At 38.7% G+C, this 18,361-nt stretch overlaps 3 protein-coding genes across 3 annotated transcripts; 1 reads left to right on the forward strand and 2 right to left on the reverse strand.

Annotated features, from left to right (window-relative positions):
- Positions 1-17: 17 nt before the first annotated feature.
- Positions 18-7,133, forward strand: enosf1 (enolase superfamily member 1). Its single transcript, XM_028005679.1, has 15 exons — positions 18-155; positions 247-349; positions 1,452-1,567; positions 2,680-2,766; positions 2,852-2,878; positions 2,955-3,027; positions 4,038-4,076; positions 4,223-4,305; positions 4,385-4,507; positions 4,592-4,726; positions 5,179-5,220; positions 5,312-5,441; positions 5,986-6,085; positions 6,157-6,238; positions 6,837-7,133. Exons 1-15 carry the CDS (start codon positions 75-77, stop codon positions 6,927-6,929), a joined length of 1,314 nt encoding a protein of 437 aa, XP_027861480.1. The 5' UTR covers positions 18-74; the 3' UTR covers positions 6,930-7,133.
- tyms (thymidylate synthetase) lies at positions 6,919-9,751 on the reverse strand. The gene is made up of 7 exons (XM_028005680.1): positions 9,391-9,751; positions 8,768-8,841; positions 8,502-8,676; positions 7,871-7,972; positions 7,621-7,796; positions 7,471-7,542; positions 6,919-7,387 (listed from the first exon to the last, which is right to left on the reverse strand). Exons 1-7 carry the CDS (start codon positions 9,620-9,622, stop codon positions 7,250-7,252), a joined length of 969 nt encoding a protein of 322 aa, XP_027861481.1. The 5' UTR covers positions 9,623-9,751; the 3' UTR covers positions 6,919-7,249.
- A 726-nt stretch (positions 9,752-10,477) lies between these two features.
- LOC114137129 (clusterin-like protein 1) lies at positions 10,478-14,214 on the reverse strand. The gene is made up of 7 exons (XM_028005681.1): positions 14,124-14,214; positions 13,888-14,036; positions 12,795-12,965; positions 12,273-12,708; positions 12,061-12,189; positions 11,090-11,304; positions 10,478-10,839 (listed from the first exon to the last, which is right to left on the reverse strand). The coding sequence occupies exons 1-7, from the start codon at positions 14,212-14,214 to the stop codon at positions 10,642-10,644; spliced, it is 1,389 nt and encodes a 462-aa protein (XP_027861482.1). The 3' UTR covers positions 10,478-10,641.
- Positions 14,215-18,361: the final 4,147 nt, after the last annotated feature.

Consider the following 18,361-nt stretch of genomic DNA (forward strand, 5'->3'; position numbering starts at 1 on the left):
AGTGGGTGGGATTATAATCTGCAGGTGACTGGAGAGTGAATCATTGTAATAGACTAGTTCATTTGAGTGCACAAATGTTGCAAAAAATAACTCATTTGACTGTGAGGGACGTGAGATTTCCTACGTCTTTGGAGCAGCACGGCTCAGATGCGATGGTGAGAAGTTTATGCACAAACATCGAGCAGATTAGGTTCAGATGCACTTACAGACCAGGCCTTTGTGCGCTGTTTTCTGTCCACGCTGCAGCACATGGACCCGGATTACTCGGCCGCTTACGTGGTTCTGGACACGGACAGTGGGCTGAAAGGTTTCGGGCTCACCTTCACTTTAGGAAAAGGAACAGAGATCGGTAAGAGTTGAAGCAGTTCCGGAGACGGCGTGGTGTGTTGCACGTGACCAGAGCTTTAACTTAGTGGTGCATTCAAGTGCTTATAGGAAGCTCGGATTTTTAATCTTCTTTGGGTTTTAGCAAAATTGACATCGTGCTGATTGGTGGACAGAGGCTAGGGTAAACATCACATTTTAGGCACAATGTAAAGATACATAGACAATATGTAAAAGTAATACTGAAAAACAAGAATAATATATAACGTATAAGATGCAAATAAGATTTTTCACAAGTCTGATCTATTTTTATATAACATATTTTTATTTGTGACATTTAAACTGAAATAATAGCTATATGCACTCATTCTGAAATAACATAAGAGACGTATAAAAAAATATTTTGGCAATTAACGTTGACAAAGTTTTTTTGAAAGCCTTAAATTAACCTTTTCATTGAAATAAAATCACTGGTGAAACAATTGGTTTAATAACCTTAACAACTCATTTAAAATAAGTTAAGAAACTTTATAAAATTTCTCACTTAAGTTGGTTTTTGTTTGTATCTTCTATCTGGAATCCAGAATTTTCTCTGTCCTTGTGAGACAAAAAGCTTATGAACCCACAATTATTCGTACCAGTGGCAGATTTGGAGTCAATGTATTGTTTTCAGCTGCAATTTGTTTCCGACTGAAAATTTTGCTGTGGTCCAGGTAGAATCTTGGCTTGAATCAGAAAGAGAATATATCAGGTAAGACAAAGATCAGGATAATGGCTCAGAAGCCATCCAACCTCAAATACCTGGAGGTCATCACCAAGTAATATATAATACATATATGGAAAACTTAAAATTTGATTATTTTTATTCAACACTATTTATAATGTACTGGCTTTAAAAATGTAATTCACTAACAGGTTCTGGATAGGTGTGTTTCTAACATTACTGCAAGAAAGCTTTTCTCTTCTCCTGTCAAAGCCAGCAGTGCCACCTTGTGGTCAGTCCGTGCATTTGTTAGATCTCTGTTGGATTAAATATTCAAATGTGCTTTGCAGAATGTGGTGGCCTTTATGCATACATATACATTAATGCATTCTAATGCAATATTTTTCCATTTGAACTCCTGCAGTGGTGCGTGCCGTCCAGGCTCTAGCAGGACTGGTTGTTGGGAAATCTTTGCACGACATTGTGAGCAACTTCCGGGGGTTTTACCGGCTGCTGACGAGTGATGGCCAAATGAGATGGGTAAGTTGGGATGGATCTGAAACACATAAAGGCTTTTCGATTTTTAATTTGGTTGCTGTGTGAAATTCACTTTCAGATTTCATAGAGGATTAATGCTGTAACCAAGGAGATTTTGGTGCAACTTTTTAAGAAATAGTTTATTGATTTCTCAGTTTATTGACAGTAAAACTTTATGTTCATTACACAGAGAGTGAGTGTGGCATGGAACCAACTGGCCTGAGCAGGTTTCATTTGAAGTCTTTAAAAGTCTGGGAAGAAATAAAACACAAAAAGTAATCTGGTTATACAGACTTTTTTTTTTTTTTTCCTTTTCCATGCTTTAAAGATAAGATCTAATAATAAATGCAGCTAATTTTACATATGCTTGTATTTATTGTATTTATTTAAATCATTTTTTTAAATTCCAGATTCGCTGAATGTTTGGTACTAAACAAAATGTCTAGTTTGTAAGCTAAGTATGTGGTTTAGAGATAAATATTTTGTTTGCTGATTAAAAATTTATCTTAGGACTGTGACATTTATAAATGTATAAATAACATGGTGAAAAGATGACTGAAAAATTAGCCCCCATTTATTTCTCGTTTGATGATCTAAACAACTCAAATTGACTGTTCATGTTTGACTATGCAACTTTAATGGCACCCCATACAGCACCATCAAATCAAAATGATAAAAAAAAACAAACCTTTTTGATGATATTTTAATTTGCCACTCAGCCCTAAAGTGGGGTATTTCCGTTAATGTAATTCGCAGCTGAAGATGAAGATATTTGTAGAAATTTTCCTTCTAAAAAACACAAAAATATATACAAAACAGATGATAGCCTGTCTAGCCACTCGCTGTCTCTTATTGAAGAAAACTGTGATCTGTGAGATCTCCTCAGATGGGTAAATAATTAGTCATTAATTTTCCTGTCTTTATGGGGACCCATAAATCTTTTTATCCTGGACAAAATGGAGCAAACAAATGCAACAGAGCTGGAACGCTTCAATTCAGGCTTTTCTTTATTCACATCTGTTGTAAAACCTAAAAAAAAAACACTCTATTAGAGATAAAATGTAAAGTATTGCTTTCATTAAAGCATCTGCAATACCTTATCTTGGCTGGTGTAGCTGGGTCCAGAGAAAGGCGTGATCCACTTGGCCACCGCTGCCATCCTGAATGCTGTTTGGGACCTGTGGGCTCGGGTGGAGGGCAAGGTGGGACTTTCATATCAGGCTTTCGTGATACCATTCACAGTTGTGGGCTCAAGATTCACAACCTAGTGTCTCTATTTCCCTGTAGCCTCTGTGGAAGCTGCTGGTCGACATGGTGAGTGTGAGATAAATTAGATTCGCGTCCAGGATGTGATCACCGGGGACAGATATTGTGTCGTGTGTCGATTCAGGATCCGAAACAGATTGTCTCCTGCATTGACTTCAGATACATCACCGATGTCCTGACAGAGGAGGAAGCTCTTGGTAAGACACGTTAGAGGACTACTTGGCCTTTCGGTCAGAGCTTTTCATTCACTCCTATACATGAATCTGCACTGATTTAGGGATTTTATAGACAAAATACAATATTTGGATTCACAAGTTTAAATTTGCTGTAGACTTTCTCTTATTTAAACATGCTGAAAATTATACAAAAAAGCTAAAGAATACAAACTTATGTCCCTTAATATCTGGCTAAATGTCCAATAGAAAGCCCCTCAGAGACAAAACAACCTCTTTATCATCAAGAAGCCTCCAGTGTAATCCTGTTGGATGTTTGAGCACACTTCTTACTAAATGTATATTTATTGATTGGTTTCATGTTCAGACCTTGCCTTAAAACCTAAGCCACATATCTTCAATGTAGTTGGGTTGTGAACTTTCCAGAATAGTAATATTAACCTGCTTTATCTACTCAAAAATCTAATGTTGATATCTGTTTGGCATAATGTCTTGTTGGAGTACCTAGCTGTGTCCAATTTCCAACCAGTTAGCTGCGGATTTGGGGTGAAATTGAATAAACTGTCCTTGATTTTCATTATTTTACTCACTTGTTGCAATCCACTTGGACGTCTGGCAGAAAAACAGCAAAGTCTGCACCTTGGTGGTTGCTGGATTTCTTTCCCTCTGAGGGTGATTATTTGGGTCAGACGGTTGATGATGTCAACATAGCCGCATGGTCCCATAGGAATAGTCCTAAACATGCATCAAAATTAGAGAAGAGATGGACAAATCAACTAAAATGAATTTCATTGACTTCCAAAAAGCCTCACCCAAAGTCCTTTGTTCATAATTTTAAATTCTCGCTTGTGCACCTCTTGTTGTTTTTAAGTTGTTGTTTTATGCTGTAAAATTAGTCCAACCTTAAAAAAAAAGGTTCAAATGTGTCTTTAAAATGTCTAAGTCATTATATCTGTTAATGAGAGGCAGTAAACTCTTCACTGCTTTTCTTAATGAGACTAGTCGGCTCTATTTGCTCCCTTTTGCTTTTTCAGGCATACTTGTGAATGCAAAGGAGGGAAAGCAGCAGAGAGGTGAGCAAACAGAAGAGCCATTAATTTCACCTCTAAATTGGATTTCACATGAAAAACCTCTTTTGGCTCTAACTCAAGCACTTTTAGTTAACATAAATATCTTCACTAAGATCTCTTTAACTGCATTGACTTTTCTCACCTACTAGAGGACCTTATGATGAACCAGGGTTATCCTGCCTACACCACCTCCTGTGCTTGGCTGGGATACTCAGACCAACAGCTCAAACAGGTGGACTGCACAACAACCTGCTGCGTCTCCACACATTGGAGTGTCTCGTTTTAATGTTTTAATGATGTTGTTTCTCCAGCTTTGCACGGATGCTCTTCAACACGGTTGGACCCGGTTTAAAGTGAAAGTTGGCGCTGACCTAGAGGACGATATCCGGAGGTGTCGTCTCATCAGGCAGATGATTGGGCCTAGTAACACATTGGTAAGGTTATTTATTTATTTATTCATTCACTTTTAAGCATGCAGTGAAGTGTTTTTGTTGAATTTCGAAAAATGTTTGCGTCAGATGATTGATGCCAACCAGAGATGGGACGTAGCCGAGGCCATCAGCTGGGTGACCAGACTGGCAGAGGTCAAACCTCTGTGGATTGAGGAGCCCACTTCTCCGGATGACATCCTGGGTCATGCTGCTATTTCTAAGGTGAGAGGAATGTTCATAAATATATATTTAACATCACGTTAAACCAGATTTTTGGTGCATTGTTTTTAATTGTAGTTTGTTTCTCTAAGCTTATTTCAGAACTTTTTTGTTGTTATTTTTTCAAGAGTTTTTAACCTGCTTGTGGTTTAATTATATCTGGAATGCTTTGAAATGCAATATCAGCATAGGCCACGTACTTCTAGAAAGGTTTCAATTTGGGCTATTTTTTAGCTAATTTAAGGACTGCACATTTAGACAAATCACTAAAGATAATTAAAAAATGAATAAATACGAACAAATGTGATATAAATTAATATATTTTTTAAATGCAAGAATTTACAAATAACATTATGAAAACCTAGTATCCTAGGTCAGAACTTTAACATGTTTTTTGTTTTTATATTAATGCCTCTTTGATCATAAATGAATAATCTCTACAATTCTTTTCTCAGGCTTTGGCTCCACTTGGGATTGGAGTGGCTTCAGGCGAGCAGGTTGGCGTTCAAGCATTTTCGATGCACTTAAAATAAGGTTAAGGAACTAGACTTGTTCCTCAGTATAACAATTTTGGTTTTTATTCTGCAGTGTCACAACAGAGTGATGTTCAAGCAGTTCCTGCAAGCTTCAGCGCTACAGTTTGTTCAAATAGACAGCTGCCGGTTGGGCAGCGTCAATGAAAACCTGGCTGTGCTGCTGATGGCCCACAAGTTCAAAGGTAAAAAGCAGGACAACTGTCTTCATTCATGCATCATTCAGAGACCCATGCTCTGGAAAAATGTTGTCAGCTTATTTATATAGCGACAAGTCACAATAAATCATGGCAAGGTACTTTACAACACAAACACACCCAAAAAAACTCATTAGTAACTCACATACAGTGAAATTATTTTCACTGAGGCCCAGTCATATTTGGATTAAAATACACACAATACAGTTCAGTTAAAATTCAACTGAACAGCCAAGTTCAGTTGCTCATTTCTGCAGAAGTTTATTACAGTCAAAGAGATTAATCATTCTTCTTTTGTACAAACTGATAATTACACTGTGTAAACATGATCATTTCATCCAGATGGTGGCCTTTTGGTGCTGAATAATCTTGCAATGTTACTGAATAACAAAGTTAAGACTATCAATTGTATCAACCGTATTTTAACACGTATTGAGTACGAAGTATAAACATTAAACCCTGCTCCAGTTTCTTTATATCAGTGGATCCATCATGTTTTTAAATAGTATTGTGCAACTGTTTGTTTTTTCAGTGCCTGTGTGTCCTCATGCTGGAGGAGTCGGTCTGTGTGAACTGGTTCAGCACCTCATCCTGTTTGATTACATCTGTGTGTCGGCGGATCTCAGTGGCCGGTGAGAGGTGTTTTAATTACCGACTGCCATGAATAATGGTACCGTCTGAACAACCTTTGGTGCCTTTGCAGAATGTGTGAATATGTTGACCATCTCCATGAACACTTCACCAGTCCTGCGGTAATACAAAACGCCCACTATCTGACCCCAAAGGTAAAGAAATCACAACAAAAGTCACTGTGTCCTATTTGACTGAAAGATGAAACTATGCTAAAGTGCCATCTTTAGCATAGTTGATTTTGTTTGTTTATGTGATGGACCAAGGCAATGATCTGCAAATTTGAAAATTGGAAAGAAAAATGTGGCAAGGTTTGCAAAAATATTTTACAGGTAAAAAAACTGGCATATAATAGTAGTCAGCCCCCTTTAGTCTAAATACAATGCAACCAAATGCCTTCTTAATTCACCTCATAGCATATACTTGTGTAGATGTCCCAGTGAAAGTCCTGACCTAAATCTAATTAATCTGTCCAGTCTGACTGAACTGAAGCTATTTAGCTAAGAATGGTTAAAATGGTTTCTGTGAGGCAGTGCCACAGCCAGACCTCAGGTGTAAAGGTGGTTCTGGAAAGCATTGACTCAGGGTGGCTGAATACCAAGACACAACTCTTTCAATATTATTTTCTGGTCTCGTCTATCACTTAAAATAGATTTAGGCTGGTAGTTGTAAATTGACAAAATGTGTGGCAAGGTTTAGAGGTGTGAATACTTTTACAAGGCACTGAATCTGTGTGGTGCTTGTTGGTTTTAGGATCCAGGTTATTCCTGTGAGATGCTGGAGTCATCAGTGAAGAGACACGAGTACCCGGAAGGAGATGTTTGGAAACTACAAATCAACAAATAAGGACTTTATTGTCAACATTTCACAGTAAAATACTCACTGTAAATCATTTCTCTCAAATCACCAAAGTTTGTCAAAAAGGCAAAATTTGGAGGGTTCTTGTGATTTGTTTGTTTCGAATCAGGTTGATCACCAAGTTTTTTACAGAATTAGATAATTTATCAGTTAAAATACAGGAAAGAAAAAAAATAGTCAAGTACCAACAAACAGTAAAAAACGTCTTTTGGGGCAAAAGAAACATTTTTCCCCTAAATTAGGCAAAACAAAGCCTTGTGTGAACTACAGTCTTTCAAGGTTAAAAGGCACACAGCCAATTTCAGGTCTCACACGGCCATCTGCATCTTTATGGTGGGGTGTGGGTTGTAGCCACAGATCTCAAAGTCCTCCGCCTGGAAGTCATTGATGCTTTCCACTTTTCTTTTGATTTTTAGTGTTGGAAAAGGGCGAATCTCCCTCTGGACCTGCACATTTGAACAGATCGCATGAATCAGAAATCAAATGCAACTACAGAAATGTTTTAGCTGAACCGATCGATCTAACCCACCTGCACTTTCAGAGGTTCAACGTGATTGAGGTAGACGTGAGCATCTCCCAGAGTGTGGACAAAGTCACCGGGCTGCAAGGGACGAGATGTGAGACGTTGGACAACACGTCTGTAGATTAAACAGAAATGAGGCTTGTGCAGTGCTCGTACCTTGAGTCCTGTAATGTGTGCAATCATGTAGGTGAGAAGTGCATAGCTGGCGATGTTGAAAGGCACCCCCAGACCCATGTCGGCGGAGCGCTGGTACAGCTGACAGGACAGCTCCCCGTTGCAGACATAGAACTGACAGAGGGCGTGGCAGGGGGGCAACGCCATTATGGGGAGGTCTGCAGACACCGAGGATGTTCAAATCAGAAAACAAACGACAGAAAAATAATCAAGAACTGTAACCTCGACTTACCTTTGGGGTTCCAGGCACACATGATGATCCTTCGATCTTCCGGGTTTTTCTTGATGGTGTCAATGATGTTTTGCAGCTGGTCGACACCTTGTCCTGTGTAATCTGTTGAAAGAGCGGGGGAATCAACACATTTAGATGAATGAAGGTCAGACTAAAAGCTGTAATTAAAAAAAGAACCCTTAGCAGATGTACTGTAGTTCTTAAGAGGTTTACTATAGGTTTTAAGGTTAATTCAAGGCATACAGTAGTAGTAGGTATTTTGAAAAAGGGATATTTTCATACAGTTAGTTCATGGACTTAATTACCGTAGTTATTTTACATTTAAATAAACAAGTGTGTATTGGTTGGCTTATAATAAGTATCTAATATAACAAAAACTAAAGGATGGGCCAGTTCAGCGCTCTGCAGTGTACCATAACAGCTGCAGGTTCTGTTTTTTGTAGACTGTTAAAGTGTTTTGATAACAAATTAGATCAAATATGTTATTAAAGTTAAACAATTAAAGTGAGAAAATGTATTTTAATTTAAAAAAGACCATCGTATGACATGCTTTAGTGGACTTTATGGGTCAAACATTAAACATCCCACAGAATATATTCTAATAGCTTTGCTTTTTACAACAGTGCAGTACCTGTGTGCATGTCCTTGTACTCTGCACCGAAGTGCCTCCATTGGAAACCATACACAGGTCCTAGGTCCCCCTCCTCCCTCTCTGTAAAGCCTAGGTTGTCCAAGAAGTCACGGGACCCGTTGGCGTCCCAGATCTTCACTCCTTTCTCTGACAGCTCCTTGGCATTTGTTGATCCCTGCAGCATATAAAACAAATGCAACAGCCTCATTAGCCCTGGTGAAACATTGAAAATGAAGAATCAAGTGGGGATTCCCCATCATCTTCACCTTAATAAACCACAGCAACTCCTCCAGGATGCCTTTCCAGAAAACTCTCTTAGTTGTCAACAAGGGGAACTGGTCTGCAAAGAGAACAAAATCAAACAGATTAACTGTTAATAATGCAAATGCTCAATTTCGCAATTCTAAGATGTTTTGCAATTCATACCTTGACCTAAGGGAGCTCTAGTGTTTTGAAAAAAAAAACCCATCTTCACACACCTTAAACTCTTTCTGACTTTATTACATCATAAACAAAATATTGTGTGGGGATTTTTTTTTTCAAGCCCAGCCAGCCTAGACAAAGTCCATGTCTGGACTTTTACTAGACCAGGTGTGCCCAAAAACAGTAAAAGCCACATTTAAGTATGTAGAGCACAGCTTTGTCATTGGTCTGTAACAGCCTCGCCTTGGTTATCTTCCCATGAACTCTAATTTTCTCACCTTTTTGGAAAACTAAACTAAAATCACCAGAGTTCAATGTCCTAATCCCTTTTTGTTCTAAATTTAGATCTTCGTAACTCAAAACCTTTTATACTCTCTTACCATCTCTGTACCTGTACTGCATTTTCATCCATTCATTCATTACACGACTATGTTTTTTACGCACATAGGCTAAAGCTGGTCTGTACCTCGTAGGTTGTATCGGACTTGAGCTCCGAACAAAGACAGGACTCCTGTCCCGGTTCGGTCTCCCTTCCTGCAGCCGTGCTCCATGATGTACTCTGCTAGACTCAAATATCCGCGTTCATCGCACAGAAAGCCAAACTTCTTCTCCTCCTTCTCCATTGCTGGCTTCTCGTCCGTCCTAGAGGCGGCATCTCTGCGCACCTCCTCGGTGTGTATGTCAGAGGTTGCAGGCATATTAACATAGAAAAGTTGAGGTTGCAGCGGGAACGGAGCAGAGTCCGAGCCTCCTCAGTTAATCAAGACAGTCACGAACCCGGATGTTTGTTTGTATTTCCCGGGTAAAATGTCCCGGGTAATCCAGGGCTTCCTATTGGCCCGACAAGAAGGGGAGGAGCCACATGGGGGGAGGTGGAGTTCCCCTCCCCTGAGGCTTTACCTGTTTTGGCCGAGCGAGAAAAGGCAATTTCCTTTACCTCCCACATCTCTCCCGCCACCCATAACCTTTATGCAAAAAGAAAAAAAACTTCACTAGAGAAAATAAACTTTTGCTATGTTTTAGTATTTTTTGCCCAATAAAATATTATGAGTATATTATTACAGAGCAACATTTCACACAGCACATTATTTAATAATCAACAGGCTATCTACACTGCATTAGCCTGGCACTATAAAAACAAATCAAAAATGGAAGTTGCATGATGCTGATTGTGCAATTGTGAAAACGGTGGTGCCCGAGTCCAGTTCTGGAATGCTACTAATCACTCACTATGCACATGCAACCGCAATACGGATAGATTTTATTTTTATTTAATTTTTTAACTTGCATAAAAGGTGATGCCTCAAGGTGTGATTCTTCGATTTCTTTATTTTCATTATGTCATTGTTGAGGATCATGCTGAGGATAAGTTTGGCGCATTTAGAAGGAAAAATAGTCATCAGTGCATCAGACAGTATACTGTCAAAATCTATCAATGAAAAGCCAAGAAGCTGAAAAGCTTTCCCAATTTGTTTTAGTGACATAAACTTCAAATTATGCAAGATGAGTGGACTGGACTGCAGATTTTTTTCAACTTCAGTTCATTCCTGTAAGTAAAAAAAAACAAAAAAAACCATTTTTGATTTCTGTTCAATGTGACTGAGATACAAAAATCCATTTCAGCATTAAAGTACCTAAAGTTCTAAGAGGTTTTAATCGCAGTGTTTTAATTTTGATTTAAGGGGTTTCTAAGGTGACACACTGTGCATCTTGGGAATTAAGAAGAACATTTACCACTTATTTGCTGCTTATAGAGTGTCAGAGCATGGTCAGCAATATATTCCATGAAAGCAGGATCCTCTACCATTAGATCTGCTGGGACTGATACAGTTAGAGGAGCTGAATCCAATATGGACACAACCACACTGCTGTCAGCTTCGGGGCCGTTAGTTCTCAGTTGTTGCTGCAGATTCACCTGAAAAATAATCAGAGTACAACTGCATCATCTCACTATTTAAATAAGAACTGCTCATTTAGGTTTCTGTTAATAAAGTGACTATGTATTATTAATATTTTTGAAACGGTTTTATTGCAAAACCATCAGATCCTGCATTAACTTGATTATATTCACTCTTTATAAGCGGCAAATCTCTCCAGAATTGATGTTGAAATCCAAAAAGAGAGAATGAAAAGCAATACTTTTTCTAAGTATTCTCCAGACGTACTGCGATCACCCTGAAGATGCTGCTCTGAGCCTTTGAGACATTGGCCACCCAGCTGATCCAGCCATACTTGTCCCTGGTGTCCCCAAGCCACCTCTGTGTGTCCACTGTGTGTCTGTGAACAAGCTGCAGCCTGTCGTCATACTGAAGACGAGAGGCGTTCAGCAGGGAATGCATCTCTTCCATCTCAGAGTGCAGCTGCTGCAATCGCGGACACTCTGTGAGCAGAAACGTTAATAGAAGGATAAAATTGAGGTAAAAAACAAACTTTATTATGAAATCCTGGTCATAATGTTCAAAACATCTCTGGAATCTTTAAGTCCATCTTATTTATACCACTGCGGACTATTGTGTATTTTTTCTTACGAAGTAGGACTGAGGTTTTGCTGTTATGATTAAAACTTAACAACGCCCACAGATGTTGTGCAAAAATTTTATTGATAGAAACACAATTCAAACAATATAATAAAAATTGTATAAAGTTTTTAGCTAACTTATTTAAGTTTTTTTGCAGCTCAACACCAACAGCATCATGGAACCTCCGCTTTCCTTCAATGTTCTTATTTTTTATTTTTCCTTTCGCACAAATTTTACCATTTATATATAAACTCCATGAAATAAAAACCTGATATAGAACCAACTTACAGGAAGCACAAGGTTGTAGGAGATATGTTTTGTTTTCATTTTCTTTTTAAACACCATTTGTCATTTCTTTTCACTTCATGCTCTGCTTTCTGATAACCCACCACTTAAGATTTGAATATAATACATTATGTTTATTGTAACATTATAAATGTGTGAAAATATGTCCAGGGGAGGCTGCATGTGCCTCTACATCAAAAAGTTAACATAACTCTTTTCATCATGGTTTTTGTTACATCCTCTACAGTGAAAGAAAGCAGTACAATTTTAGTTAGTTTAGTCAAATCAATTTATTAAGCCAACAAAGGGCTGGGAAACAGCACTTTATTTACCTTTTATTAGATTGTTTCCGCAGGTCTCACACAGGTTTTGGAGCTGCCAACATTGTGATGCCTGTCTGCGGAGCGTTCGACACAGATACCCATTTGGATGCTGTCCAAACGAAGAAAGCGATTCTGCATCTTTGGACATTAGTAAGGAATTGGTCATTTCTGCTCACATAAAATAGATAAAGATATATGGTGCATCAGGGTGTGTCAGAAACCTCTGTTTGAAGGGTGAAAATATTCATCAGCTTCTTCAATCTCTTCGAATACATCCTCCACCGTGGAGCTCAATTCCTCCAGCACATCTTTCCCAAACGCAAATGCTGAGTAAAAGATGGGATCCAAACCCCAACTTTTTAAAAGACTATCATCAGATTCATCTGGCGATGCAGAGATCGACCCCGACTGGAGCTCTGAGGTTAAGGCTTCGAGAAGGGAGGGTCCAAGCACATGCTGCAAACTCGTCATCAGACTGATGCTGTGGTTGTACAAGTCACTGATGTTCGACAGCAGCTGAGTGAACGCAGCATCAGCCTGAAGAAGCTCCACGTCTGTTTCATCCTCTTTAATCTCAGCTGAACCAGATTTAAGTTTATCTGAATTCATCTCTGTGGCCTCAACCTGGGAGGCCATTTTCCTAAAAAATTCCTCAACCTGTAAATAAAGAGAGATTATTCAGGTCAGCACCTGTTATGCATCATTGTCACTTTCAGCCAGTCTTTTTAAAAGTGAAGTCAAACCTTAAAAGCAAAGGAAGCGTAGCCACGGCGACATGTAGAGGTAAAGAAGGCCTTACAAGAATCCTCCAGACAAGGCCGACACTCCCCAAAGAAAGACTTAGTTAAATCTCGACACTGCCGCTCGGCCTCCTCGAGTTTCTGCTCCGTTTCCCTGGCCAGCTGCATGACCCCCTAAAACAACCCCCAACAGACACCGCTTAATAAGCCAGAAGTTTGGCATGCAGCCAAGCCCGTTCTTCTAAAAAGAACAGAAAACATATAAATCTGTAGACGGTTCATTTATCCAATGTGGGAGCACACAAGCTGTGCTCCCACATTCATGATTCTCTGACTGCTTTGTGGTTTCTCTGTGGCTCTGCTGTTTAGGAGGCAGAAAATAATAATTTTCTTTGATAAGAAGCAGAAAGACAAGCATAAAACTGTAATGCTCTTTCTCCGTCAAAGCTTTCAAGATACACATTTTTATTTTGAGTGTATGCATCAAAAATAGAGGAGGATAAGAGACATTAAAAATGAGAGGATTCCAACTTTAATCTCAAAATTCTATTTTTCTTTTTTTCAACTTTAAATCTGACATCTTCCATGTTCCAATACAGGAAGGTGAAACTGACCTGCTGTGATACGTTTACCCTTCCTGTTAGCTGCTGAAGGCAGCTGGCTTACTTGTCTCTTCAACGTTTAGTCTCTGTGACCGATAACTAATTTAGTGAAATAACTAAAACTGCAAAAGTATTGAATGGTAAGTAAGGAAAATGACCTGCACCTGGTGAAGACCAACTTTCTATTGTAACATTCTGGATGAACAGATAACATGCCAAAATACAGATTTCCTTTAAATGGCTGCTAAGACATTTTGTGCTTGCTCTTGTTCCCTTTTTAGACACATTGCTGAAATAGAAAATAGATCAGATAGACTACTTTAAGTCTTCTTCCTATAGGAATCATTTTCTCACTGTATGATGCATTCAATGATCATTAAAAAGAATCGATTCTTAAGTTTGCAACCTATTATCAGCAGCTAGTACTTCCATCCACTAATAACATGCAAAACTGTTATTAAATTACAAAAATAATAAAATAAAAAATAGCACACCCTTTTCTTGTCTCCACTGTGCCTCACTTCCTCCACCAGGTATTTGTGCTTCTCTTCTTCTTTCTCCATTTTTTCTTTTACTTGTTTCACTCTGAGTAGAGATTTCTTTATCTCCTCATTCACATACTTCTCGCCGGCTGCAGACAGATCTACACAAATCAGAGAAGCTATCAAGTTTTTCTTGATTTTCTTTCCCTTTTCACAGTCAGATTATGTGCTGAAGTGGGAGACCTTACTTGTCAGGATGCCTTCACTCAGTGAAGGAGAATTAGCAGAACACAGGAAAATGTTAGTGATGCACAGGATTTGAACTAGAAGCCTCCTCATCCTGTTTTAAAACATCCAAAAATGCAGAATTTCACTTATTTTTTGTTGGATAAAGCAAAGGTTTCTTATGTACATTGTAAATCTGGGAACTTTGGAAGACATTTAACTCACAAAATATGTGGAAGGTGTGGATTCTTTTCTATTTCAAAATTGCAGGAATTCTGAAAAGGCGGCCACAAGGTGGCGCCATTTCTCAAACCTTTCCCTCAAAACATGAAACATTTGCAACATAGTAGGAATACATGCAACTTGTGTGACCAATTATCTTACTTCATAAGCTTTCTGGAAATTCACAACATATAACTATTAAACATTGCTAGCTACAGAGATTCTTTCTGAGTGATTCAGGAAGAGAACATTGCAGACATTTAGGCTTTGATAATGTGTGTGAAGTCATTAAATCAAACAATTCTGTTTCCTTTGGAGCACCTGTATATTACTAGCTGCTGCTTTTGGTACTTTACTTATTTTTCCATGTAAATGCTATGCAAAACAGAACCAGAAACAGAGTAGACCAGAGTTTTACCTTGATTAATAAACCAGACTCAGAGTGAAGGCTGCAGGTCCTCTTGGATGGATGAGAGTGGAAGAGTCTGCCTCCTCTATTCTATTTTTGTGGAGCTACTCAGCAGCACAGATCCTCTTAATGTATTTGCATTATGTGTGGAGCATACCCAGAGATCAACGTAATACCGGCATTAATACACAGTTGCGAGGCTCAGTTGTTTACATGTCTGTCTCTTGCACAGACCTGCCTGTAACAGACTGCAGGACCTTCCTCAGGTTAAACTTTATACTCTAATCTCCAACAGACTGACGGTAAGCTTCAACCTCCTGCAGAGACCCAGCACCTACTTCCTTTGTCCCAGACAGTGGCTAAGCTCTACTTTAGAGGCCACCGCATGTGCAGAACAAGAGAGAGATGTTACTGGGAGACAAGGAAACAACTTATTTAATTTCCAGCATAAAACATGTCTATTGTATACTCATGTTCATCAGTTGGCTAGTATGTTTCTAACTCTCTTTAGCTTTGCTCCGAGATCCTGGACACTCTGGGCAAACATCATGAGTATCTGTCTCTGACAGAAAGTTAGATCTAGACCTGGATATTTAGTTAGATTTGTGGGCATCTTCTTTCTGCTCTCTGAGGATGCAGAAAGAGTCACAGAAACCATTTTTATGAACTAAGCTAGTGGTTGACTTTTTTGCAAAGAGGTCTTCAGATTGGTATCAGAAAGCGACAGTCCCCACATTTAAGTGTTTTTCCGAGCTTACTGTGGAATGTGTGTCCATGGAATACCGGTATAATTCTGAAGTCCTGCAAAGTCCTACAGAGTCCCCCAATCATTGAACTACATCATCTGTGTGGAATCAGCTCAAGCATCAACTCTGACCCAGTACCAGTGTGAACGATTTCAAAGACCGGGAACAACTGTGGGCGGACTTGTTGCAGATTTATGTAGAGTCTCTCTCTGATTCAGTTTCTCTGATTCAAATTGCCTCTGTACTCAGGCACAAGGGAGCCCCAGTCCACACTGGCATGAGACCAACAGTGTGTCCACCTAATAATCATTACAAGACCTTTAGCATGTGTGATTTCATTTCAGTTCCACCTACTCTGCCTGATTTATTGGGCGTTTTTTTTGTCAGAAGGTGCACGAGAATTCAGATACAGATGGAGCCATGCAATCAGCCACAAGGAAAAAATGCATTCTGATCTGTGCAACATTGTGCAGCCATAACACGAAAGCCACACACAATATATCACACACAACCTTCCCGTGCTGCATAACTGAAATTGTTGGACTCTTAAGACCTATAAATTTTTTTCTTGGAGTATGAACCGTTTTTTTCCCCATGTGCAACCCAAAGATACTAACTGGACTGAGTTTAAGGAATCTGGAGTTAAATACTTTAGAAATCCTATTTGAAAGGTGCTTTTCTGCTTCCTGTCATTCAAGCCTGCAGCATCAATTTCCCTCTCCTTCCACTAGCTCAGAAATGTTAGTTGACATACTTCTCTTCATAATATCCTCTCATGTAAGCTGCATGGTAAATGTGGAATTCCTTTGCCGTTTTGGTGCCTTGTTTTAATCCAAATCCGCTGCTGAAAAGCCTTGACCCAGCAAATGAGATCCGAGACCCTTGAGTGAAAGCCAGCAGAAGGAACCTGCAAAATATCTGACCCTGCATCTGCTTTTTATCATCTCAAAACAATCTTTGAGCCCTAACAGAAACCTGCTGCTGCAATTATAACTGACAGTGAAATAAGAGTTTTGAAGCCTTTTGAAAAACAAGTAATTAGTGTATTTGTCATTGAGAGGTTGGTCTGAAATCTGATATATGGCATACTTTGTAGTCTTTTGGAAAAAAAAATAGAGAGAAATAGAATAAAGAATACAGTTTAGAATAAATGAGAGCAAGGTTTTCTAAATCCTTAACTATAAATTAACCAGTTTGAACTTTTGTCAACATAAATTATCATCAGTAAATATCAAGGCAACAGCATGCATTCTGTATTGCTTCCTGTTTGCCTGCAGGGATGCAGCTGGGCATTCAACCTTTGATCATTGAGCTGCATCTGTAGGCCGGACAGACTGCAGACACAGGAAGTGTTGGAATTATCACAGCACCTGGAAGAATTAAAGGAAAGTGGTTTCTGGTGGACGCTCCATTTTGATGAGACGGGGATCATCTCGGTTGCTTTAGGGAGGTCATCTGTCTGTCACTGATAATGTTGACAATAAACACAATCCATCCACACAATAAAATGTGAAAAAAGATGAGAAATCATCTTTGTACATTAAGAATAATTGAAATGTATTTATTTTTGCATGTGTGTATGTAACCAAAACACTTTTGTGTGAATATGTCAAATATATTTATTTATTTACTTTGGTTGGAACACTAAATAAAATACTTTCATATTATATCACAACATATATTATGCCAGGACGTAATTGGGCTGAGCTTACTGTTTTACATATTTTTGCAGGTTTTTAGGTCTATAAAAAACACATACTCACACTTTTTATTACAAATATTCCACCGATTCAACATTGACAACATTGTTATCAACAGGATACAAAGACTTTTTAAATTTTATTTGTTCATTAATTTATAGAATAGGTGGAACGGGTATGTCTTATCAGGTTTCTGATCTATAAAGACATTAAGAATATTAGCAAACGTCAAAAAAAGTTACAAAATGTGTAGGCTGCCTTTACTTATTCTGGCTATTAATTAGTATATGTGCATTTTTAAGTATAGAAACAAGATGATGTAAAAACAGGAACTCGGCACAAATGTTGTCCTTGAAACACAGTAATTGGTACCAGGTTTTTTCCTGGGGGACATTCATGACGGCCATTCCCCCCGCCGCTATACTCATCTCCGGATGGATCTGACGCTGCCGTGCCGCTCGTTGGAGCCTCGTCTTCCAACAGGAGGAGACAGGCCAACAGGAGACTGGACTCTAACGTAGAAGCAACAAGTCAAGTTCTAGAGAATACTGCGGAAAATACCGGAAACGGAAGAGCTGACAAAACAAAGGTTTCTCAGAGGTTGGACATTTTACTTTTTCAAAATTACAAGCAGATGGATACTTTTAACTAATCACTGGACTGGTGCTTTTGTCGTTGGACCCAATAACATTAACCACAAACACCGTAACTTGCATCTCTAGCAAAGATTTCTCCAGACCTGAAGCTACTTTTTGTTACGCCCTCTGGTGGACGATCCCCAGTATGCTACACGTGGCCAGATGCGATTATTAATAATGGCTGCGCACACACTTCATGAAGCGTAATCATCCATCCACCCATTATCTTTGCTCACTTTTCCTTGCAGTGTCCATTACCTCTATCCAGAGGTCACTGGCCGAGTGGTGGGGTCCACCTGGACAGGTCGATAATCAGAAACAGACAGTTTTCTTATTTTAGTTTTAAAGTAATAAGACTAATATATATATATATATATATATATATATATATATATATATATATATATATATATATATATATATATATATATATAAACCTACTAAACACGCGTGACTAATTCAGAATTTTATATGAAAATATGTATAAGATTAGAATTCGATATGTCTATATAATTGATCAATCTAATAATCTCATGACAAATTTTT

Source organism: Xiphophorus couchianus, chromosome 21 (assembly GCF_001444195.1).
Source record: "Xiphophorus couchianus chromosome 21, X_couchianus-1.0, whole genome shotgun sequence".
In the NCBI taxonomy this organism is placed as follows: domain Eukaryota; kingdom Metazoa; phylum Chordata; class Actinopteri; order Cyprinodontiformes; family Poeciliidae; genus Xiphophorus; species Xiphophorus couchianus.

Coding starts and splice junctions, on each gene's coding strand:
- LOC114137129 (XM_028005681.1), bottom strand. CDS start 14,214: ATGAGGAGGCTTCTAGTTCAAATCCTGTGCATCACTAACATTTTCCTG. Junction 12,966..13,887: donor ACAGTGGAGACAAGAAAAGG/GTGTGCTATTTT, acceptor GGGTTGTTTTAG/GGGGTCATGCAGCTGGCCAG. Junction 10,840..11,089: donor GCATCTTCAGGGTGATCGCA/GTACGTCTGGAG, acceptor ATTATTTTTCAG/GTGAATCTGCAGCAACAACT.
- enosf1 (XM_028005679.1), top strand. CDS start 75: ATGTTGCAAAAAATAACTCATTTGACTGTGAGGGACGTGAGATTTCCT. Junction 156..246: donor AGCACGGCTCAGATGCGATG/GTGAGAAGTTTA, acceptor TCCACGCTGCAG/CACATGGACCCGGATTACTC. Junction 350..1,451: donor AGGAAAAGGAACAGAGATCG/GTAAGAGTTGAA, acceptor GAACTCCTGCAG/TGGTGCGTGCCGTCCAGGCT.
- tyms (XM_028005680.1), bottom strand. CDS start 9,622: ATGCCTGCAACCTCTGACATACACACCGAGGAGGTGCGCAGAGATGCC. Junction 8,842..9,390: donor AGTCCGATACAACCTACGAG/GTACAGACCAGC, acceptor TTCTCTTTGCAG/ACCAGTTCCCCTTGTTGACA. Junction 7,797..7,870: donor GTGTGCCTGGAACCCCAAAG/GTAAGTCGAGGT, acceptor CGGTGTCTGCAG/ACCTCCCCATAATGGCGTTG.